This window comes from Mus caroli, chromosome 17, assembly GCF_900094665.2.
Source record: "Mus caroli chromosome 17, CAROLI_EIJ_v1.1, whole genome shotgun sequence".
Lineage (NCBI taxonomy): Eukaryota > Metazoa > Chordata > Mammalia > Rodentia > Muridae > Mus > Mus caroli.
In genome coordinates, this window is record NC_034586.1 from 26,199,088 (window position 1) to 26,214,920 (window position 15,833).

Here is a 15,833-nt window from a genome sequence, read left to right on the forward strand (position 1 = left end):
CTTGGGTAGCTTGTTTGTTTGTTTGTTTGTTTTGTTTTGTTTTTGAGACAGGGTTTCTCTGTATAGCCCTGGCTGTCCTGGAACTCACTCTGTAGACCAGGCTGGCCTCCAACTCAGAAATCCGCCTGCCTCTGCCTCCCGAGTGCTGGGATTAAAGGCGTGCGCCACCGCGCCCGGTTTGGGTGGCTTTTTTATTCTAGAATCTGGAGTGACTGAAGATTTAGGACACTCACTTGCCTCTGTGTGTGGGTAAGAGGGTATGAAATGGATAGACGGACAGTCACTTTGATTAACAGGCTTACACACAGTCAGGTGGGATCTGGCCCCAGAGCAGGACACAGACACAGAATGAAGGCAGAGATTTCGGACATTTACCCTCCTTTTACCTTGTGGCCCAAAGGAGACAGTTCTAAGTGCCTGTTAAATCTGTATCAAGGTAAAAGAAAGCAGACGTTTTACTGGGGCTCTTCACATTTTCTGATGCTGCTTCTTGGTTTTCACTTATAAAGAGTAATTTTATTACGTAAAATTCTTTTTAAATTCCATAGTCAGAATTAATTATTAAAAGTTATTAAAAATCCGAAGGGTTCAAGTTAAATGAAGTGATATAAAAGTAAGATCTGATTTTCTGTTCACAACCGTACCCTTCGCATCAGCAGAATAGCAACGGAGAGGCATAGAGAACAAGGACTCTGCATTGCCCCTGCAGGGCTGGGGCATAGGGAAGGTGCACTGACTGGGTTTGTGTCAACGTGACACAGCTGGAGTTATCAGAGAAAGGAGCTTCAGTTGAGGAAATGCCTCCATGAGATCCAGCTGTAAGGCATTTTCTCAATTAGTGATCAAGGGGGAAAGGCCCCTTGTGGGTGAGACCATCTCTGGGCTGGTAGTCTTGGTTCTCATAAGAGAGCAGGCTGAGCAAGCCAGGGGAGGCAAGCAAGTAAAGAACATCCCTCCATGGCCTCTGCATCAGCTCCTGCTTCCTGACCTGCTTGAGTTCCAGTCCTGACTTCCTTGGTGATGAACAGCAGTGTGGAAGTGTAAACTGAATAAACCCTTTCCTCCCCAACTGCTTCTTGGTCATGATGTTTGTGCAGGAATAGAAACCCTGACCAAGACAGAAGGCAACACCAAGCTTGTATGTTTTCCCATTGGGCTTGAAGTCTCCTCTTATGAGAAAGGCAGTAGGAAAAAATCTGTTAAAAAAAAAAAATTCCTACTTAGGGCATTCCTGCTAAAGCATAGCATGGTTGTGCTGCTTACTCTAATAGACAAATATTAAAGTGCATTTGTAAATTCTGGCCATGCTGGCGTAAATGAACAAAGGCCCTACAAAAGTGCCTGTCAAACTGACTGAAGCGTTGACTGTCTCAGCCAAAGGCACCCCCTTTGGGGTGGCAACCAAAGTTGCACTAAATCCAAGATCTCTCTTTTGAAAACACCAATTATCTCCTAATAAAATAATTACTAAGCATCCTCCAAAAAGAGGGAGACAGAGTACCATGTAGTCTGCTAAAGGGAGACATAACACACTACTACAAAGGACTTATAGACATGGTAACTGAGTCAGCAGGGCAGTGCACACAGTAACTCAAGCCCTTGAGGGCAGGAGGCAGGGCAATCAGGAGTTCAAGGTCATTCTTAGCCACAAAGTGAGTTTTCCAAGTCAGCTTCAGAGAGCTTACACAGTGTCTCAAACAAAAAATAAAAATGAAGTGAAATAAAATATGCAAAAACACATACAAAAAGGTAGAAAATTGATTACAAAGTCTATAGGGAGCTCCCAAGAGATAAATAAAATTTCATTTTATTTATTTACATTTCAAATGTTATCCCCCTTCCCAGTTTTCCCTCCACAAATCCCCCCTCCCTGCTGAGGCAACTCTTATAAAGGACAACATTTAATTGGGACTGGCTCACTGGTTGTGAGGTTCAGTCCATTATCATCAAGGCAGACATGGTGCAGGAGGAGCTCAGAGTTCTACATCTTCATCTGAAGGCCACTAGGAGAAGACTGGCTCCCATGGATCTAGCCCACAGTGACACACTTCCTCCAACCAGGCCACACTGCCTAATAGTGTCACTCCCTAACCACCACAGAAAGCATTGGTGTGGAGTAGTGCTCATGGTTCCAAAGGGTTAGAGTATGTGATCATCAAGACTGGGCATTGGCAGCAGGCAGGCAGGCTCTACAGCAGCAGCTGAGAGCTTACATTCTTATCCACAAGCACAAGGTAGAGAGAGTACTAACTGGGACGGTTGGCACACCCCCTCCTAGTCTTTCCCAAACAGCTTCAAAACTTGGGCATCAAGGATGCAAATACATGAGTCTATGGGCCAATTCTTATTCAAAGCGCAACACCTGCTGTGCTACAGAACTGGATTGTTTCTTACCAACAAGCCAGCTTCTGAGTCCCTTCCACAGGGACTTCATCTTCCACTACATCTACAGCTGGGAGCTCCAAGTAACTGAGCTCAGGCCTCTGGGAGGGCTGCAGGTGGCGGCGGCTTGCAGTGACTAGCACTCACAGAGCGACTGCAGAGACTGAGTTCAGATCTTAGTACGTGCATAACCTGTAAAGCCTGTGTGACTCCAGGTTCGAGGGAGCTAACAGCCTTTCCTTGCCTCTGTGACACTAACATGTGTGCACACACTCACACAGACTAACATAAATACATCTCAGAAATCCCTTTGACAGCATTTCAATGAACCCTGTCTCTTTTGCATCACATTCCTTAAGTCTTTTTATATTTAGAAATTTTTAAACAATTGTATGAGTTATTTGGAATCTCTATGGGTATGTTTTCCTAAATACACAAAACAGTGCTGATATTTTTCTGTGAAACTGAGGATGAGATGGATATTATGGTCTCTTATTAATCAAGTTTTTGTTATGACTGTTTGCATGTCCCCAAGACTACTTTGAAACATAATATTAAAAGTTCAAATTTTTCACTATCTTCAAAAAGAATCCCTCAGTATAAGTGTAATGTGGGGGGCAGGATTTTAGATTGGGTGATTTTAAATCTTACACCATAGCTCCATTTTTGAGGTATCTGTCTTAAACTCAAATACAACATGTTAAGTGGGCACAGCCGACTGGATTGCTTTGCTGCCACTGTCACAAGCACTGTTAAGGTATTGGCAGCAACACAATCGTACTTAGTAGTTCTGGTGGATAACCAAGAGAAGCGGCAAGGGACCGTATTGTTTGGGGGGCTTCTAGGCCCTTCTGGCAGAACAGATACCTGACATTAGGGCTTCTATTTAGTGACCTGTTCCTTCTAGGAACATGCAGAGAGCTGAAAGCATCCTTGCAGGGTGGGTAGGTTTCATGTGCCTGATGGTGCTATGTGGGCTGCTGGGGAACAAAGGCATCAGCGATCTCATGCAGAGAGGAACACTGAACCTGTAAGGCCAGCCTGGCATGGAGACAGGTATGCACTGGTGCAACAGGAACATGACGTTATGGGCATTAGCCACTCGCCTGCACTGACCAGATCCGAGGCCCATTCCTTCAGTGAGAGGAGATCCATCCCTAGATCCATAAGCCCTGTCAAAAGCCCATGACTAAGGTAATCTTAAGCTTCAGGGAGGAACCTCCATCCACTGTTTGGCTAAACTAATATAACATCGAACTGTCTTCTGAACACCTGTGTTTATTCAGCTCTGGAAACAAGCGTTACTCATCAGCTTCAATCAGAGAAGCCAGTCTTTGCAGAGAGGAGATGAATGCAAAAACCCATGACTCTGCAAGACACTGAGAATAAAGGATGCTGAGGGCTCAGTTCTAAACAAGATGTTTATGCTACGTTAGGTCCAGGGAACATCACTGAAGAGGGAGAAGAAAGAATCTAAGAGCCAGGAGACAGGGAGAGGGGCTGCAAAATGCCACTGCAATCGTGAACTCCCAGCAGCCGCCCTTACTGGCAGAGGCCTCCGCACTGAAAGCAGAATGACAGATGGACCAACTGTAAGCTGAAGTGCCGAGCTGCATGGAGCAGTGTCAATTAGCTTCAAGATACATTTTCTTATACAGTTTGAGATATACCCTAGAACACCATAAATGATTGTAAAAAATCTTACACCATTTTCAGTAATGACATGGCCCATGACAGCACTGGTACTGTTATTCCTAGACTGTTTTGTATTGAAAGGAACAGAGTGGATGAATTATTGTCCTGTATCAGTGGTAACTAAGGCTGAATATGGAGAAAAGGAGGTGGAATATAGAAAAAAGGGGCAAAGTGAATTTGAATTAGAAGTTTCAGGGCATATTGATACATTTACCTGTTATAGATAGGATATATAACAAGGCTATGAGCATTCATTTCTTACTTCTGCAAACAGAAATAAAGACAGTGGCAAGCACTATCTATTGTGCATACACCACGTTTTCAAATCTCACTTCTATCTAAACAACGTGAGGGTTCCTTAAAGAAATGGCTGGTTTCAGACCCAGGGCATGAATGGTACAAGATGACCCAGGTGTAGTGTGCCAAGCTGCAAATCTAAGAGCTATTCATAAATGCTGAGTCTCATCAGCAAGTCCCAAGGACCAGTCTAAGATGAGAGTGTCTGAAGTCCAATGGTCAGTGTTTTTTTGGTTGGTTTGTTTTCTAAAGTTACATGGCTAGGGAGATGGCTCTGCAGCTAAAGCACCTGTATGTTATTATGAGGAGCTGAGATTGGATCCCTATGTAAGAAGCTGGCCAGGACAATGCACTCTTGTAATCCACCTATGGAAGCAGACACAAGTGGGCCCCCAGCCCTTGCTGCACAACCAGCCAAGCCAGTCAATGAGCCCGGAGCTTAAGTGAGAGACCTACCTAAAAAACCAAGGTGTCGAGGAATAGAGGAAGACACAGAGCAGTTGACCTCTGGCCTACATACCACAAGCACACACAGAACAATGAAAAAGTTACCTGTGTGCAAGGCAGGAGTCTATGTCTCTGTCACACTTGGAGGATGCTAGGGAGCTACTTGTTCAGTTTGAAAACTGTCACAGAAAGGAAACATGACGTGACATTGACCCTACTTTCCTACGAAAAGTACAGCTCAGGATTAGCAAACCCTAGAGAAACGCTGGCCCTCCATCACTTTCTAGCTACCAAAAAAGATAAGACTTGGAACAGTATTCTGTACTCCCAAATTATGAAGTAACAGATTTAAAAAATAGACATCAATGGATGGAAATATCCAAGAGAGAGATAACCTTAACTTCTGTGTGTTTCATAATGGCAGAGAATACACAATGGTACCTGTGGATCAGAATTATCTAAAATTAACAGTAAAATCTGACTAGGCTTCTAACTTCCTTGTCACAAGAAATGCAATGGATTAGCATGGGTTCAGTGACCAAAATCCAGGCTTGTCAGTTACTCTGTTGACAAAAGCCTCTTCCCTCAATGAACCATTCCCAGAGAAGAAGGTGGTCCTTAAGGGGGAGAGAGGCATGGAACTTTTATCTCAAGTATTCTGGGAGGGGTCCTGGGCATGGAACTCAGGGCCTTATGCATGCTGAGCTGAGCAAGCATGGTGGCATGAAATCACACCCCAGGCCTGTTTTCTCCCCCTTGAATTCTGATTTGAGTAACTTATTAAATACAGATTTCCTCATTAAAGACAACAAAACTATTAGGAGACATTTTAATACTGGCTGACCACTTAATATCTTAAGAAATTACTATTTAAATGTAAGCAATTATAATGGCATTATAATATGAATACTAACTTAGAGATATACAATAAAATATTTACAGATGAAATGATACAAAAATGGGACTGACTTCAAAACAAGCTGGTAATGGGACTGGAGAGATGGGCTCAGTGATAAGAAGACTGGCAGTTGCCAGCACCCTCATGATGGCTCACAACCATCTATAACTCCCTCTACTGGCCTCTTATGGGCACCAGGTAAACCGGTGGTGCATAGACATACATGCAGACAGAGTGTGCATCCAATACAAATAACAACCACCTGGAGGAGAGGAAGCTGTAGATGGAGAAAGCTGGCTGTGAGCGGCTCACTGAAAACTGCTAGAGACTCCAGGCTTCCAGTGAGTAACTACTGAGATGTTCAGAGTGGTTGTGAATGTGGACTCTGCCTAGGGAAAATGAGCCCTTGGCAAACTTGCACAAAACCACAAAGTGGAGCACTTAAGAGCACCATGCTCGGGAGGGAGGCCAGGGACTTGTGAAGCAGGAGTTGCTTCTGCTCTAACTACTGCTTCTCCGCCTCGCTGGTAAGCCAAGTTAGGATTTCCTGCAACTCTTCCTAACATCGAGGTGACAGTCACCATAGACCCATTCTGCCAGGAAAGAAGGAATCCGAGCAGGACCCACAAGCAGCCACCAAGACAGAGCAGCAGCAGCAGCAAGCTGGTATGATCCAGCAAGGGTCAACCCAGGGCCAGGGGAACCTGACCAAGCTGACAGCTTTCCTGCTAAGCTGTGCACGTGAAGCAGCATGAGGAGGAACCCTGCCATCAGAAGTCAGGCTGCAATGCCACACACGGACAATCTCAGCATGAGATGCACAGACAAGGGGATTATGAGTTTGGGGGGGGGGTGTCTATAAAACCAAACAAAACCTAAACAACCCCTCAAACAAAACAAAACACAGAAAGGAAAAAAAACTCTTGATGGGAAAAGATAAAATGCACAGAGTTCTCGGCATCCCCTTTGCTCCATCGCTTCCTGGCATCATAACTTTTAACATTAAGATCTGATCTTAAACACACAGATATTTTAAAGTCATTGTGAAGGTCTATAGAAAAAATAGAAGACTCTGACCTGTTAAAGACAGAGGACTGAGAAGTCTGTGGATCTACAACAGGAGACATTGCCGTTCTATTAGCTATTCACAGTCATTTGGCTCCTCTGCTAATTCATTCCAGCCATGACCATCTCCGTTTGACTGAGTGGCTCTCAAGGAGGTATCATCTAAAAGAATTTGCCTTTGGGTATATCTGAGTCGCCATCTGGGCCCCAGCAGTGTCCACTCCTTTCTTGGCATCCTCAGCATGATGGCTGGCTAAGGCCTGTATGCTGCTAGCACACACCTGACATAATCAACATGGAATTGTGTCCATTGCTACTTCTAACACCTCTGTAAGCTAAGCAAAGCTGCAATGTCAGCCTCAGAGTAATGAAATCTCAGAGCTCCTTCACACAGATACCTCCTCCCAGCTCCCAGTCAGGGCAGCTCTGAACTCTAAAGACGTCCCCAGGAGGTCCAGAGTGGCACTGGTCAGTGCACACCCCTAGCTGTGGCCCTGCACTGCTGCTGCTATTTGGTTGAGGGACAATGAGAGGCAGGGGACTGTAATGCTCCTTACAGTCACACTTGTAAACACTGTTAACCTCATAGAAGAGGACCCAGAGTGTCTGATTGGACACCAAGGCACCTTCCTGCATTTGTAACCTTTGCCCTTCATCTGATATGCCTGAGTCTAGGAGAGCGTTGGCTAATGCTGACTAACACGCAGACCAAGAATGCGTGTCTTGACACAATGGACGTCGAGTTTTGTTTTTCTAGTGGCTTCTCTACCAAATGGATCTGTTTCTTAGTTAATTACAGCATCAACAAACGTATTCTTTCTGCAGCAGGAAAGGGAACCATTTACATGGATGCAACAAGTGTAAAAACAATGCAGTCCTCGGGGCTGAAATCATGCCACACAGGTTGTGAGTCTGCAGGCTCTGGGTTCTTCAGCTGCTTCTCAGCAAGGCCTCTCCCGACTGCACGCAGTGAGGCCTCAAGTCTCCAAAAATCTACACACCACACAGAATTAGACAATGGTACCACACAGTACTTCATATCTGTTAATCTTCAAATTACTTGAAAGTCACAAAAATAGCAATAGTATTCATTTTTAAAAATTATTTCAACAGCAAAATAAAAACTACAACAATTTTTCGGGTTGAGTCCTAAAAGTGCTCTTCTCAGTGGAGCGCTTTCCAGCCTGGCTGCCTCTGCAGGGGACGAGGGAAGTGCAGCAGCACGGGCTGTTCCTGTAGGCTCCTGCTGGCCACACAACACTGTTAGTCACTACCACGCTGTATAGACCTGTGTCAATGTGGACACGTGTCCCAACACAGACAGGAGAATGGACTCCTACTTCAAAGACACAGAATTCTATGTTAGCTAAGGCTAGGCAAAGGCACACTCCCACATACAGTGAGTTATTTTTCAAGGAGAGCTACAGCAAAAGCACAGCTTCAAGGGTCTCATGAGCCAAGCTACACAGGAGGGGAGGAGAAAACCAAAGGCATGAGGAAGACAGAGGAGTTCACTGCCTGGGAAGAAGTCACTCTTGGTATTGCCAAGGCCAAGACCAGGGATGGATGGAACACAATGGACTGACTGCACAGTGCCTAAAACAAAGCCAAAGCCCAACACAAGAGGAACCAAGCAAATGGACCTAGAGCTGAAAACACCCTTGGGGAAACCGGCAGGTAGCTGCCTCTCAGTAACTTCACTGCCTCAATGGCAGCTCGCCTTCAGTCTCACTCAGACTGTAGACTGGAACTTTCTCAAGGATAATTCCACTAAGCAGAGTGAACTCTGGCCTGACAGGTCCATGAAAACATTCCCAAAGCTACACATCTCACTCCTATCAAATCAAAGCCTTAGAAGGCTATCTGATCAATATCGGACAGACGTCCTCCCCAGCCCTATCTTCCGGTAAATAGAGACAAGCCTCGGGTGAGAAAGCCTTCATCTGCCTAGCAAGAGATCTGCCTATCTGCAGATTGGAGCAATTCCCAAAATGATTCCAATGCTTAGCTAGAGCTAATATTCACATTTGTTTCCTTAAGTTTACTGAGCTTATTATTTTGAAATCTTCTACAACCAGTATTCTGTCACTCAGCCTACGGCATTCAAAACTCAGTCAAAGTCCTTAGTCAGAGCTGCTTAATAGGAACTATTAGAATGTGAAAATACTGGAAGGCAAAGTATCTAAATAAATATGCAAAAAGGTCATTGTAATACTTACCTATCAGGCCCTTCTCCAGGGTGAAGGCTTTGTTTGTAAACATGCATTCAAAAGCCACAATGTGGAAAATCTTGTTCACTGTGTTGTGAGTCCCAACTATTCGGATATACCTGAGGGTGAGAAGAGAGCACAGCTGTTGGAAGGAGCTCTGGCACAGCCAGGGGAGGCAGGCACATGGACCAGACACAGTAAACCGGACCTACAAAACTCTCAAGTCAACCTCCTAGGCCAGCTCACAGCCATGCTGTTTCAGGAATTAAGCAAACCTCGGATGTGACGGACCTAGGAATCACTTCAGGGACTATTCAGTTCATTCCTTGGATGTCAGAATAAATGTAAATCCCGGAGACATTTACCCTGGAGATTAACAACCAGCTTCCCCCCTGCCTCATGGCTAGGAATTTATCTGGGTACATGTGCAAAACTACAGGCAAAATCAAATGCTCTCAGCTCTAAGACCTGCCATCCGTTGCAGACAAATGCACACAATCAATACTGCTTCCCTGTCCAAAGGAAACATGCACAGAAATGACTGAAAAGCACTGTGGGTATCTTTTCTTTTAGTATCGTTCCTAGTCCCAACTAGAAAGTTAAGCCTACATACTTACACTAGCCGCTCCCCCAATTCGCCCCCCCAACCCGCCCGACCTGACTCCTGGGGAGCCATCCCTGTAGAAAGAAGAAGAGGCCCACTCTGCAGCCTCCTTCTGGGCCCCACGGCTCTGCCATCTGCACACGGTATGCAGTTTCACCGGGCAGGTCAGGAGTGTTTTGGCCTCTTCACTCTGTCCATTTCCCTAGAGACTTCATCTGCCACAAACAAGCATTAAACCCCGGAGTGACTTGCTCCCTTAGCTCTGAAAGGACTGATAGTTCACAGGTTAATGAAGACACAAACTCACAATTTCCAAAGGGAATGTGCCCTACACTATCTTACTAGAATTCAAGAGGGAAGACCATGAAAATAACTAGATTAACTACGGATGCTCTTCCAAATTATGAACTGTGCACTCTGAGGGACAGGGGCATATGAGAGAACACATTTCAATTAGGAAATGACAGTCCAGGCAAGGTTTTAGTAATACCCTCTCTCTGCATGTAGAACCACCTTCGATTTAGATGATATAATTTGACTTCTGAGTTAATCGTTGCTCACTAATTCCGTAATCTCGCTCTCATCACTCTGAGTTAACTGGGGAATGTAGAAGACTATTTGAAACGTTCAATTAAGGGGACTGTATTTAGGGGTTTTGCATTATTCTTCCAGCCTGTGCCGCAGGGCATTCCTCCCTGTGTAGCTCATTTACCCATCTGCTCCCTGACACGAGCCGGTCACTCATCTTCAGGACCCATTCTAATGACACTTCCTGGACTAGCTACTCAGAGTGCTTGGACTTACTGCAGAGACATGTCATCCTTCTCTTACAGAGACCCAGCAGCTCCTCCTCCTACCAGGACCCCGCAGGCACAAGGAAGGTTTGCTGGCTTTCCCCAGCCTCAGTGGAGACAAAGAGGGCAGAGTTGATTAGGTTTTGGTTTTAGCAGAGAGTTCATTTAAAGTGAGGCTGTAATGTTCTGAGTAGTAGATTTGGGTTTGTCTTTTACTGTTGTCAGCGACGGTCTCCTGGGTGCTTTCTGGAAGGGAAGGGGTGTACTGAACCTGGAGCCTTGGCCTGAATCTAATTTTGGTCATTTCCTGTAACCACAGGAACTCAACCAGCATAGCACATTCAACCGCATATGCCCTAGGTGGCCCCGAGTGCTGCCATCTGCAACCTTAGAGTGGGCAGTTTGGTGCAAAGTGAACAGATCGTACTCTTAAGGTCAAGTTCCCAGAGAAACACTAGCCCTCCCACTGTGCAGGCTAAAAGCCCGAGTGGAGATCAGGCACCTAGCTGGTGCCTTGGCAGATGCTGGGCAGGTCTTGCCTGTCCTTTTTAAACAGGAAACCAAGCTTTCAAGTTTAGATTACAGTCATTTCCCAAATTTTACCCGGCAGAAATAGACAAAATTATACAAGTTTTCCTTCCCTTGCCCCACAGTTAGAAGCAACTGAAGACAAAGAGTTGTAGTGGGACACATTTTACAACTTCAATGACAGGGTTTGTGACAATAAACAAAATAATAGATAAGAAGAACACAGAGAAACGTTTCCAGGTCAAAGCCTTGCATAAATGAAGACAGCATTATCTCTGCCCACGGTCCTGAGGTCAAGCCAGTCATTCATCACTGTACATCACTTGCTGAGCACACAGCATGCCCCTGAGCCCTGTCACCCTAACCCCTCTTACTTTCTAAGCCTGAGCAACTTCAGCATAACTTACAGCAACACTTCATGTCCTTACCCAAGCTCACACTTCAAGAAATGAAAAATCGTAAGTAAGAAGCCAGGCTCCTCTCCTGCACTGAAGAGCCAGACAGGTTCAGCACACGGCTTCAACAGCGGCCGGGCTTCGGTAGCTGCTGACATCCCGGAGCCCTACACTCACATTCAGAAGCCTGTCTTACTTAGAGACCCTTGAGCAATGACTGAGGATGCAGGCACGCGCCTTCTTTGATCACAGGCTCATTTCCTTCCTGAGCTGAGAATGGAGGACCCCAGGGCGGGTAAGAAGCAGCGACTGAAAACCCAAGAGAAAGGGTTGGGATGGAGTCCATTTTTGTTTTGGTTTGGTTTTCAACTTTCTTTGAAAAGTGAAACAAAATGATTCTAATGTTTAAGAAAGGCAAGTGGACATCACTCTTCTGTCACAAGGATCGCTGGAGAGCACATGGGCAGAGCTTCAGATTTGCTCTTTCCTCTTCAGCGTCGTCACTGTGGCGCAGTCACTCACATCACCTAGTAACAAGGGCAGGGGCCACAAGGGCTTCATCAGTGTGCAGCGAGGAGCAGCACCAGGAACTGGAGAGCCCCACTCTGTTCTCTCAGAGGTCCTTAACCCAGAAGCTCTGTCTGAAGGTAATTAAAACTTAACCGGTGCGGTAGAAGGCACAGGGCGACAGAATGGCTGGTTCTGAAGAAGATAAGTGCCACACACACGGGTCCCAGTGAACTGGTCTCTCTCTAACACTTCCCCACTCTCTCTGTGTTCACTGTCTTCAAGTGGCTGACAAAACCTGGGCCTTGGACACAGTTCAGAACAAGATGTTTCAGTAACGAAGTTCTTCAGCTCTGAGAGACTGTGGGTGAAAGGAATCCTGCCTTCTTTAATAAGATAAAGTTAAAATGTTCAGGATAGCCTACTAAAACTAGAAAGCACTGAAGAGTTTCAGAACGATGTAGGCTTCAGAGCAATGTGGCCCACTACGGGACTAGATGAGTCGCTTGAGAGAAAAAGCAGCGATTAAAAAATTTTAACCTGCAGGTCGTGGTGGTGCACGCCTTTAATCCCAGTACTTGGGAGGCAGAGGCAGGTGGATTTCTGAGTTGGAGGCCAGCCTGGTCTACAAAGTGAGCTCCAGGACAGCCAGGGCTATACAGAGAAACCCTGTCTCGAAAAACAAACAAACAAACAAACAAACAAACAAACAAAATTTTAACCTTTGTTTCCTCCTCTTTAACAAAGGTCAACAATACAGCCCCAAGTCACAGGTTTACAAAGCCAAATCCTGTTGCCAGGTACAGTTGTTGGCCAGGTAACCAAACCGCAGAGGCTATCAAAGCAATGAAGGTTATTACCATTGCTCTAGACTGCCCACCAGAACTAGTTACTGCTGAAGCTACCACACGCTCTGGATACAAACCCCAGAGAAACAAAGCTGGAACTCAGCTGGCAGCTCTCTCTGCACTAGCTGGCATCTGACGTCATGGAAGGTGCTATGCAGGCCACTGGACAGGAAAAGCCTTCAACAACCACATCTGGCTGTAGACCCTTAGTGCTACAATAGCGAACTGTTTCTCTCTCCTCTCTACGTTCTCTCCTATCTAGTGATGGGGTGAACCCCAGGTGGGAGGGATAAAGGGTAGGAAAAGAACCCACAGCATACAGGAGTCCACCACTTACATGTCACCAAAAGCACATGTAGTAGAATTGCCGTCCCAGCATTTACACTACCACCAGTGCAGCACTGCACTTTAAATGGAAAAGCCTGTCATGGTGAGGGGTGATGGCCAAAGTGGTGACAGTAAGTGACTGCTGAGCACTTGGTTCTAAATGGAACACCGATGTCACCTCCTCCTAGTCCCAGAACATCATGGATGGCAAAGAACAGTGGGAGCCAGAGGGTAGGGAGAAGCACAGGGGGCACTGACTTAACAGCACGTTGGATGCTACAACTCTGAAAATGCAGAAGCTGTGACTGCCTGTGTACCCCTGTCCTGCCCACCAGGAAGAAGTGAGGGAACCAGATGGGAGGAAGAGATCTGGGAGGCTGGAGGTAGGAGGAGGATAAGAGAGTGCGGGTGTGAACGCATGTCTCAGTACACTGTATACAAAGTAGAATGTTGTCAACTTGTAAAAATAATTAACAGTGAAAATTAGCCACAAAAGGTCAACAATAAAACATTTACAGAGGCTGGGCGTGGTGGAGCATGCCTTTAATCCCAGCACTTGGGAGGCAGAGGCAGGTGAATTTCTGAGTTCGAGGCCAACCTGGTCTACAGAGTGAGTTCCAGGACAGCCAGGGCTATACAGAGAAACCCTGTCTCGAAAAACCAAAACAAACAAACAAAAACAACAACAACAAAAAAACCTTTTACAGAGTATTTAAATGAATTAAATATTTTAAAGTACCAAAGGCAAGGCTTGGCAGAGTAGGATACCTTAAGAGTAGACTGCTGGGAACATTATTTTGTGGTTTGGACTTTGAATACTGGGCTACCTAGAAGAGTATTACTGATGGCCACAGAACAGACTAGGCTTACGAAGATGGGTCTTGGTCACCCCCTCAGGCACCACAGCAGTGGGGACCATAGGGCAAAGGAAGCAGGCTCTATTAAGAATGTACATCTGAGCCGGGCAGTGGTGGCACACGCCTTTAATCCTAGCACTTGGGAGATAGAGGCAGGCGGATTTCTGAGTTTAAGGCCAGCCTGGTCTACAGAGTGAGTTCCACGATAGCTAGGGCTACACAGAGGAAACCCTGTCTTAAGAAAAAAAAAATGTATGTCTGACTGACTCTACGGCATTTCCTATCTTGATCACCCAGACTTTTAACAACAACCCTTTTCTGGGCCTGCCTCAGTGCTTGTGAAAGTGAGAGAGGAGTAGTCACTGCCTCCGCCTGCTTTCCCAGCTCCCCTCTCTGGTAAAGAGAACAGAACCTGGGCAGACTCATCATGGTGGTGTGATACACCACTGGGCGCAGCTGAAGGCTCAGATTAACTCATTAGGAACATGCCATTTCCTTACAGAGGCCTTGGGTGGTTTCATGGCATTATCTGCTGTTATGGAAGGACGCACACTCTCACCCTTCATCTGTCCATCATTTCTGTCAGAATGCTTCCAGAGCTAATTTCTCACAGCTAACACTGAAAGTCAAGCATCTTAATATACCAAAGAAAAGAGAAAATCAGTGGACTGTCTCTAGTTCCATTGGACTCCAAGCTGACTCTGAAATAGAGCTAACCCTTACCAGTGTCTCAGTTATATGGGGCTCTGTACTGAGCATGTTCTATTATGGGATACAATTTTATTTGTTAGGACTATTTAAGTAAGCTCTCAAGGAATCAAGTGAATCTAGAGTTCAATAAAATTTTAATCTTTGATAAAGTATTTTCAAATTGGACTTTACACTATTGGCATAAACAGATACTATGGCTGAAGCCATGTGCACTTTAAAGAAGGAATCTGTAATAGTTTCTGTTTTCTTCCAAGTGGCCTTGGAGAACTCTGAGGAGAAGTCCTATTCTTTGCTGTGAATAGGGACAGACCCCTGACAAGAACGAATTGCTGCTCTCACTAGAGGCCCGGGGTGACCTGCTATTTGGTCACTCCCAACCTTTCCCTTCTACGGCCTGACAAAGTACATGGTCCTCCAAGCCCAAGGACAGCTCAAGTCTGCGGTCACCTACGGTTTCTTCCTCCAATGCTGGGCATAAGGTCTATTATGGGATACACCATCAGACCGCAAGTGAGAAGGGGACTGACTTTGGGTCTTGTTGCTAAGGCAGCTAGTGGAAAACAGTTTGCTGCCAGAATGACAAAAAGCTTCTAGAAAAAGCATGTTGCCACAGAGAAGATTTGTAAGGGTTAGAAAGCCTTCCCGCTGGCTGCTCTGTGCGGCTATAGATTCTCCTCTGCCGACACTGGCGAAGCCCCTGCAGCGCTGCACACTCGAAGAGGGAGAATTATGGAAAGGTTAAACACTGTGTGCAGTTAGCCTAAGCACAGGCTACAGCTCTGAGAGCAACCAGGCCCCTTGCTATCTGGCCGTGGGCCCTGCAGAGGGAGCAATCATGCACCCGATTCTCAGATACTCAACCTGAAGGGCAAACAAAACAAGCAGCCATCTTGTTTCTGGAACAACTGATGCCACCGAGAGCAAGGAGCAAAGACGATTACGTCATAACCCAGAGCTCCCTTAGTGGAAAGGCACCCTACACAGAGGGAAGCATCTGATGGTTTCTACAAAAGAGGTCACAGTGAATGTCCTGTCTCCCAAATAGTCAGAGCCAAACACTGCCATGTGCCTTCAACTTATAAAATTGTACTTGGAATTACTACCCCCTGAACTAATTGTACTGTTTATATAAATCATATAAAATTATATAAGGTGTAAAGTTTATTTAGTTCATTTCAAATTTCTGCTTCTGCATTTAAGCTCTTAAAGGTGTCCTGAATAAATCTGTCATTGTCCTGAATAAATCTGTCATTAATTAAGATCCACCC

General features: G+C 45.6%; 1 protein-coding gene across 4 annotated transcripts in view; it reads right to left on the reverse strand.

Annotated features, from left to right (window-relative positions):
* Btbd9 (BTB domain containing 9) overlaps positions 1-15,833 on the reverse strand; it is a 351,427-nt gene that overhangs the window by 105,392 nt on the left and 230,202 nt on the right. For all 4 annotated transcript variants that reach the window (XM_021186356.2, XM_021186357.2, XM_021186361.2 and 1 more), the window contains exon 7: positions 9,004-9,113. In XM_021186356.2, coding sequence (XP_021042015.1) covers positions 9,004-9,113 — 110 coding nt within the window. The remainder of the gene's footprint in view (positions 1-9,003; positions 9,114-15,833) is intronic.